The sequence below is a fragment of the Nelumbo nucifera genome, chromosome 5, assembly GCF_055504915.1.
Source record: "Nelumbo nucifera cultivar China Antique chromosome 5, China Antique-T2T, whole genome shotgun sequence".
NCBI classification, from domain to species: Eukaryota; Viridiplantae; Streptophyta; class Magnoliopsida; order Proteales; family Nelumbonaceae; genus Nelumbo; species Nelumbo nucifera.
This window is the reverse complement of record NC_142653.1, coordinates 42,259,985-42,269,439: the sequence shown is the minus strand read 5'-3', so window position 1 is coordinate 42,269,439 and position 9,455 is coordinate 42,259,985. Positions and strand designations below refer to the sequence as shown.

The following is a 9,455-nucleotide window of genomic DNA, read 5'->3' as shown; positions in this document are numbered from 1 at the left end:
TCTAATTCACTAATAAATCAAACTACAACAACCATCAAGTCGTAAACATCATCATGTGGTATAAATAACTGAAAGACTTCTAATAATAAGGATTAAATTGGACGTTTTGAGAGTTCAGGTAATACATTGGCACATTTTAAAAATCGGGTACTAAAGTGAGATTAGACCCAAATTACATGGTATTAATATACAAATTTTAATATAAATAAAATGATTTTTTATTAAATAAAAAAGAAAAATCTTTTTTATTTATTTTTTTAATTTCTGGCCGGTCTCGGTCTCGGTCTCGGGCCCGGGCGCCGGTAAGTGATGTCAAATCTGTTCTTTCTTCAAAATTTTCATTTTTCATTTTTCCCATTTACCTTGAATTTTTACAATAGTTTACCATTTTACTTGGACGGCTTTGAACCAGTCCGGCTCCCGGTTGATTGTCGAGGATGCACGTCGATTGATCCACGAACCGCGATGAACGGTATCCATTCTCAGATCAGATGAACCATAGAACTCTTTTGGTACTAGACTCTATAATCTACGGCTCTACGCAAACCATCTCGAGCCGAGCCGAGTTAAGCCAAGCCTTGTCAAGCCTCATTTTGCTATATTCATGATTAATGATAAATGAGAAGGTAATTAACAATTTAACATATCTCGATCTCCAGAAAAAACACAGGACTGGTAAAAACTAGAAGGCGTGAACTAAACCCTACCTTCCTCCTCCTTCTCCTCCTGTCTCTCTCTGCCACCCGACCGCCTCACCTTCGGGCTCCGGCAACAAGTGTCCACCGCCTCCCCGTCGGTGGCGACCAACTATCACTTATTTTATTCGCTGTTACCTTCCTCTGCGTTTCTCTTCAGGAGGACGTAAACGATTTTCTTAGCCATTTCTCTTTTCAGCTCCGCCAGGTAGTTCGATCCAGAACATAAAGAGGAGATAAAAGAGAAAACTTCAGACATTTCAGGGTTTCTACAAAATGTTCCGTGCCTTTCTGATTATAAATGCAGTGTAGAAGAAGAAGGGGAGGATTGAGAACGTATACGGCTGTTTGAATTTCCGCAAACGTGTCATCTTGAAATTCTACTCTGTGTTAGGTATAGTGTTCTGCTAAGGAGAAGCGAGAAAGGAAGGAGAAACGTGCAGGAGCGACCTCAACAGACGACAGGAGTGGAGGTTACAAGTGGAGTCCTCTCTCTGTTTTTCTGTCCTCTTCTCTTCACAGTCGAGCAAAACCCTAGGAGGATGATGAAACTCTAGCGTAATCTAACTGTTGCCCTTGGAATCGAACTGAGATACATACCAGGTACAATACTTATTGCTCTTCTCTCTCTCTCTCACAGTAGAATCTGAATTCGGGGGGGGGGGGTGCTCTCTGACGGTCTCCATTGTTTCAACCAGGAGTCTGACTGCTCTATTAGACTTCCCTCCTCTTTCGTTCTCCCTCCTCTCATCTTTACATCTTGGTTAATCACTTCTGACCACATTTTAGAGTGTGTTCAGTTCTGTATAATCTGGATCTCTTAGCCTCTTATATTGAAAGAGAAAGTTTTTTTTTTCATCGAAGTTGTGGCAGCTAAAACAATTGATTAGAGAGATATATGATAGTTTAGCTGATCTTTCGAGTACCATGAACCTGAAATCATTTCCAATGGTCAGGTTTGATTCAGTAGTCGTTACAAAATTTTACTGCAGGTTCATGTAACAATGTATCAGAACCCATATAGTTGGGATTGGTCATCGTTAAGTTGGGTTGAGTTTATTACCCATCTACATTCGGCAACATTAAATCCTTGACCATAAAATTCTGTGAATTCACCATTAAATCCGCTCTGTGGTTACTAATTAAATTGCTTTAAAATTCCCTGTCAACATTGACGAAGAAGCAATCTTACCTGCATATATTTTCAGTTATTGCTTTCTATCTAATGGTCTAGGAAATAAACGTGGGCAAAATACTTTACCAAGGTTTTGTTGGGATGGGAACCACCTAAAGGTTCTAGGGAAAAAACAGTGCCACTTGGTATTGTCAATGCCCACTAGGGTACCTTTTTTTTTGGGTAAAATCACTATGTTACTGAAATTATCGCAAGGTCTGGTTGTATTCCCAGACACGAGGATATGATTTTGAAATTTAATGGGGATGGAATTGTAAGAGTAACATTATAGCATAAATAGCTCCTTGGAGGAGTTTCAAAGTAAATGCTGCTAGTTGTGTCCTGAACATGCTTAACACCAATCCTGTTCAACTGGTGCGATGTAAATTATCTCATTAGTTCTTCATGGACCTTTACTGTCCTTTTTCATTATGAATTTACAAATTGTGGAAGAAAGCTGAAATGCCACCATTGAGGAGGACATTACTTTGTGGAGTGTAGATAGAAAGCCTCCATGTTCCAGCTTATTGAGTTTCTACTTACCAAAATAGAAAGGTGTTGAAATAAAAGATCTGTAAAATAAAAGAATATTTCTTGAAAAAGAAGAGAAGAAAGGAGAAAAGGAAGAGAAGAGATTTGAGAGAGAAAAGAGAGCAATAATGCTGGCCGCCCTCTTCACTGTTATTTATAGTTTGAAATAATAAAGAGTACAAAGACAAATATGCCCTTATAGGGTGGCTAACACATAAAACAGCATAAAACAATTAAAATAACTGCTTAAAAAGGACCTAACAAGAGTGTCGTGGTCCCCACTTCCTATCTAAACAATAAATAATAAAAAACTACCACTATAGACTACACGATTTGTCTAAAACCTCAAAACTCCCCCTCAAGTTGGGAGTAAATGTCACACATTCCTAACTTGCGTAGATTGTATTCAAGCTTATTCTTTGCAACCCCTTTGTTAAAAACATCAACCAATTGTATTCAAAGGAGACATAAGGCAAGCAAACTTCTCCTATGAAGTGCCTATCAACCTCAATGTGTTTAATCCTGTCATGCTGAATTGGATTGTAGGCAATATTGATTGTAGCTTGGCTGTCACAATATCATGGGCTTCTTAGCTTTTATTTCAATCTCACTCAGTAGAGATCTCATTCAAAATAGTTCTGAAACACCATGAGCCATAGATCTATATTCAGCCTCTGCACTTGATCTAGCCACAACTTACTGTTTTTTACTTTTCCATGAGACCAAGTTTCCACCCACAAAGGTGGTGCATACCCTTGATGTAGATCTCTTGTCATCTAAGCAACCTGCCCAATATGCATTTGTGTAGGGCTCCACCTTTAAATTTTCATGGTTTGAGAAAAGAATCCCTCTGCCAGGATGCAAGTATTCTCTTAATGGCTTCCCAGTGCTGAACCTGAGGAGCATGTATATACTAGCTCACAACACTAACAACATAGGAGATGTCCGGACGTGTCATACATAAATAGAGTAGTCGACTTACCATCCTTTGATATCTTCCCACATCCTTAACCAACTCACCATCCAAAGCATTAATTCTATAATTTGGGTCAATAGGAGTATCAACTGGTTTAGTTCCTAGCTTCCTAGTCTCTTGCAATAGGTCTAACACATACTTCCTCTGAGAGATGAAAATCCCATATTTGGATCTTGCAACCTCAATCCCCAAAAAGTATTTCAATTCATTTAGATCCTTGATCTCAAACTCTTGCTGTAGTGGCTTCTTGAGTGCATCACTCTCTTTCAGATCATTTCTCGTAACAACTATATCATCTACATATACAATCAATACTAACAAGAGTGCATCTCTCCTTTTTGCAAAGAGAGTATGGTCGGATTGAGTCTGTGTGTACCCAAAATGGGTAAGTGCTCATTTGAACCTATCAAATCATGCCCTAGGTGACTGTTTCAAGCCATATAGTGACTTCTTCAACTTGCGAACTTTTCCTTTGCCAACATTCTCATAAAAACCATCTGGAATGTCCATATATACCTCATCTTACAGATCACCATTAAGGAAAGCATTTTTAACATCAAGCTGGAATAGAGACCATGAATAGGTAGTTGCTAGGGACAAGAGAATCCGAACTAAGCTCATCTTAGCAACTGGTGCAAAAATATCCAAGTAATCAATACCATAGGTCTCTGTATGCCCTTTTGCAACCAACTTTGCCTTGTACTTCTTTATGCTGCCATCAGCCCTGAACTTCACAGTGGATACCCATCTGTATCCGACTATCTCCTTGTATGTAGGAAGATCAACTATTTTCCATGTCTGATTTTTAACCAAGGCTTCCTTTTCTTTTTGCATAACTAGTTTCTACTCAGGTTTGGAGAGAGCCTCATTGACACTCCTGGGAATAGACACATAATCCGAGGAAGAAAAGAAAGCATGGTAGGAGGGTGATAAGGCACTATAGGAGAGATGGTGTGAAATGCAATGGGTTGTACACTTTCTCTTCCATTTGCGGAGTGCAATGGGAAGATCAAGATCAGAGGGATCAACTGCCACAACAGTGTTAGGTACAGAAACATTATTATTGGGGGAAATAATAGGCTTAGGCTGAAGAGAAATACCTGGAACTGTATTAGTCAAACTTGGATTCTCAGATGGACTAATGGAGAGTGGTGCAGGTTCTTCTATCTGAGCATGTGTGGAGTCAACCCTCTTTTGGTGGTGCTGATAGACTTGTGAGGCTGGTCATAGTGGATCGGGCAGTGGGACTGTAGTTGCTGATGGTGGAATAAGTGTATCAGATGAAGGGACAGATGACACCGAAAGAGGGACAAGTTGTGAATTCTCCTCCCCAAATCACTCCCTCTGAGGAGAACCGCTCAAGAAATGAAAGAAGACTCAAAAAGGTAAGCATCCATAGTAACAAACCTGCTCCCCGACACTAGATTGTAACAACAATACCCCTTTTGGTTTTGAGCATACCTAAGGAAAACACATTTCTTGGCCTTAGGATCCAATTTCTTGCGATGAGGATCAAGAATGTGAACAAATGAGACACACCCAAAAACTCTTAAAGGTATATGAAATATCTCCCCGTTGGGAAAAAGCAATTGAAAGGTGCCTTAAACCCCAAAGTGCGTGAAGGAGCACGGTTAATCAAATACACGGTTGTGACAATTACATCCCCCAAAAAACAAATAGGAATTGAGGCACACACCATAAGGTTCCTTGCCACTTCCATAATATGTCTATTTTTCCTCTCTGCTACCCCATTTTGTTGCGGTGTGTATGCACAACTACTATGATGAATCATACCATGCTCCAAAAAGTATGAGAACAAGTCATTCTCAAAGTATTCTCTAGCATTTTCTGATTTATAGACTTTAGTCCTCACTCCAAATTGTGTGAAAACCATCTTGTAGAACTGTCGCACCAAAATGGGTATTTCATCACATGATCTCATAAGATATATCCAAGAATGCCGTGTATGATCATCCACAAACAAAAGAAAATAACGCTAACCACCCATGGAAGAAATGTGGTAAGGACCCCATAAGTATGGACAATATCAAAAGCAAAGGAACTTCTTTTATTACTTTGTTTAAAAGAATGTCTACAATGCTTTCCCAACTGACAACTTTCACATTCCAAACTAGACAACTGAACATACTCAAACAACTTTGGAAACAAGAATCTCAATGAAATGAAAGATGACCCGAACGATTATGCTAGAGCATAATATCTGATTCACTGACTCTGATGTCTGATCCACTACTATTGCTGCTATTAACATGATGGCTCTGATGTCTTGGAATCTCATCTAGAAGGTAGACTCCATTCACCTCATGACCACTCTTAATCGTCCTCTTTGATTCTAGATCCTGCAAAATACAATTACTAGGAAGAAAGGTCACTAAACAGTTCAGATTTTTTATCAGAGGGCTTACTGAAAGAAGATTAGTGTGGAGTTTAGGGACATGTAAGGCAAAGGATAAAGTGATGTCATTAGGCACTCTAAATGTCCCTTTCCTAGCAATGGGAATGTGAGAACTATCTACTGTAGAGACTCTATCTCTACCAGAGCACAATTGGTAAGAACTAAAGAGGGTAGATATATTGGTCATGTGCTCAGATGATCCTGAGTTTATATTCTAGGGAGGTCCCTCTTTACCTAAGGTGGATACATGATTTGCAACTGCATAAGAACTACTTGTATGAGCAACGGAAGTAGTATGGTTGGCTCTTGCATTGTCCTGCCCATCTGAAGAACTAGAAATCCACTCCGGTTCGCTTACTTCGCTTGCTCACCAAAGCTCCGAGAACTCCCTATTTGCTAATGTTGTTCATTCATTCATTCCAATAAAATATTTTCTTGAAAGGCAATTAAAGTTATAAAATCATTATTTTTCATGTGATAAATAAGAATTTCAAACCCTAACATAGACTTGTTTGGGCTTGCCTCGAGGGGCGTGGTACTCAAAAAAAAGGCAAAAAGCGCAAAATTTTAGAAAGGCGCATGCCTGGGCTGAGGCGCAAGGTGCATCAGGTGCACTAGGTGTGCGCCTAGGACCTAGGCGAGGTGCATACCCCAAAATGCGCCTTGCCTGTGCACCTAGGCGCGCCTTTTTAAATCACTGGCCAGCCCTTTGTATGATGAGTTATATCAGCATTTTGAACGCTTCATTCCTTTTTTCTTAAAAGTTCTTGCATTTGTTTCTTCTTATAACTCTATAGAACTGTTGTTCTAGTATAATGCACATGATCTATTTATTTTCTTGTACTAAGGGCAATAACTGATCTGAAAAACAGGTTAATGATATTTGATAGAGATGTCCAAGAAATTCCGAAGAGAAGAAAGTGGTTCCATATCTGAGAAGCATATTGACAGTATGACTTGCACAGGAGAAGGTGATGAATATTCTCCCCACTTGTTGGGAAAATAACACACACATGAGATCAAGTTTTCCATGATCTTTCTAGCATTTCTTTTGTGTTTATTATCTCTAAAGTGGTGTTCCAACAAAATGCTTTAACTTCTGGAGGTGAGGGGCTGTTCCATATGGCAATAGAAGGGAAAGCTTGAGATGGTGAAATTGATGTGTTGTCACTGTTGTGTTTTGAAGAAGGATGCACATGAGTACATATTCCCCACTAGAGCTGAACAAGGCATCCCTGAGATAACTTAAAAGATCCAAGACTTAACTCAATATTGATTCTGGAGAAAGAGAGGCTCAAGGGTTGGTTACCCCACCATATTTTTTCCCAAAATTTCATCCTTGATCCCACAATGGGTCATATTAAATGCAATGCATAAACAACAGGTGAGTTGCTACAATGGCTTCCCATGGGCATTGAAGGGGGGGAAGGATAGCTAGAGCAGAACCCAATCCATTAGCATTTAAGCCATACTTGGTTCTTGATTACCAAATGCTGTAGGGAGTTGAATTCAATGGGAAATTTCTATAACTGCTCGCCCAACAGAGTAGTATTCTTGTCCCCTATCCTTCTCAAATCCAAGTGTTTTCTGGATCTACATACTGGACTCCTATTAAATAGGCAGACTTGTAATATTTTGGTTCTCTGACAAGTCTCAATTTTCTTTTCAATTCTTCTTACTACCCTCATGGGGGCTTTGAAGACTGAGAGAAAATATATAAGGAGATCGGAGAAGGTGGACGTTATGAGTTATTCTTTCCCACAAAAAAGAGAGGTAGTTTTTTCTTTCAGGCCTCCAATTTCTTAGTAATTGTCTTCACCACCACATCCCACGTAAATGCCTATGTATTTAACTGGCAAGGACCTAACTTTACAGCCTAAAATTGTTGCACTTCTCTCCAGGTCTCTTTCATCTGAATTAATCACTATGAAATTGCACATTGAGAGATTGATGTTCAGAAAAGGGATTTTAATGAGACTAGACCAAAAAGTTATTGTGTGAAATTTCAAGATATGATCAAGCAGTGTATTCTTATGAAATCCTAGTTGACTAGGAATTTTTTTGATAATTTAGTTGACTAGGAATTTGCTTTTTGTATATTTGCTCTTTTTTACTCTCTTCTTTTAATCATCCAAAATGTAGGTAGTGATTTGCATCATTTTGGCTGAGTATTATGCATATAATGCATTACTGAAAGCACATCTTTGAGCATCTATCTTGTGTCAGGAATCTTTTCATCATTAATACATTTGCTTGCTTTCCTCCACCTTAGTGCTTCAGTGGTGTTGTTTGTTGCAGAATGATCTTTCCTGAATTTTATTAATCGCTGTTTTATTATGTTTTCTTTTTGCCAATATACAGATCCTTCATGATATAAGTATTTGCAAGGTTAACCATGGCCTCAAAAGGTCCTAGATCCAGGCTTGATCATGATACAAGAGCCAGGCGTCAAAAGGTTAGTTTGTGAAAGTTCTTATATAGTTATGTTTTTTTTTTTTTTTTCCTCTCCCTTTGGAAATGATTGTTCTGCTTTTCTTTGCTTTGTATGTTTGGTGTTTTTTGGCCTCTTACTGGAGCCTTTTTCATTGTCTTACCTTTGTATTTGATCATTTTACTCTTATCACCCTTTGGTTGATAAAGTTTTGTTTAGTGGAAACTAAAATAAAATGTTTTCATTGCCGCAAACTCCCTTTTACACTAAGGTCTAAGTTGTTGGCACTCTTTCCAGAAGTCAAATGCTCATTTTCCCATCAGTTAACCAACTTAAGTCCAGGATGTTCCATGTGGATAATTGACAATGATCTTCTTTCTATCCAAACCACCAGTAGAGCAGTATAGCAAGGCATCCAGAAGATGAAGATCCAAACCTCATTTTTTTGCAAGGTATCTCCCTGAAATTTGTTAATGGATCCCGATTCAGGTTCTGGTTAGATACCTAGTATGGAAGTAGTAATTCTAGCTGAATTATACAAAATTGGCCTCTACAACCTAGCCATCAAAAAAGGAAGCTAGAGTTGCTGATATGTTTTCTTTGGCTGGCCCTAATGGAGTTTGGGCTCCCAAATTTAGAAGGGACCTTTTTGATTGGGAGATTGAGAGGTTGTCAGAGATGCTTAGCCTTCTCCAGCAATTTCATCCTGCTAATTATTTGGAAGGCTGCGGAACATGGAAGTAGGATAGGAAGGGAGTTTTCTGAGTCAAATCCATGATGCAACAATTCTCTTTTGACAGACATCCTTAATCCCTTTCCTTTTAAGACTGTGCCTGGAAAGTACCGTCCAAAGTTGACAGTATGGTTTGGATTGCAGCCTTAGGTAAATGCCTCACTAAAGACAAGCTGATTAGAAGAGGCATTACCATTGCTTCAGCTGATTGTGCTTTCTGCAGCTCAAATGCTGAGACAGCCGACCACCTTTTTCTACACTGCCTTATAAGCAGATCCATTTGGGTTCATGTTCTGGGTAACTTTCACCTGAACTGGGTTTTCTCCATTCCATCTCTGCTTTTTGGAGAGCTGGTGCTTGGAAGGTCTGTCCAGCAATGGGAAGACCCTATGGTACATGATTCCAGCTGCTATAATATGGCCTATTTGGATGGAAAAAGGAACAGCAGGGTGTTTGAAAACAAAGCCTTGCAAACTGATGGGATTATTCACAACATGGC

General features: G+C 39.1%; 1 protein-coding gene across 6 annotated transcripts in view; it reads left to right on the top strand.

Moving 5' to 3' along the window:
• Positions 1-643: 643 nt before the first annotated feature.
• Positions 644-9,455, top strand: part of PIE1 (SNF2 domain-containing protein / helicase domain-containing protein) — a 34,758-nt gene continuing 25,946 nt past the window's right edge. For 3 of the 6 annotated variants that reach the window (XM_088887409.1, XM_010244497.3, XM_010244495.3), the window contains exons 1-3: positions 646-1,298; positions 6,665-6,763; positions 8,154-8,247. In XM_088887409.1, the coding sequence (XP_088743535.1) occupies positions 8,188-8,247 (60 nt within the window). In that variant the 5' untranslated portion in view covers positions 646-1,298; positions 6,665-6,763; positions 8,154-8,187. Of the gene's footprint in view, positions 1,299-6,664; positions 6,764-8,153; positions 8,248-9,455 lie in introns of all 6 variants that reach the window. The other 3 variants (XM_088887410.1, XM_010244496.3, XM_088887411.1) reach the window with 2 other exon arrangements.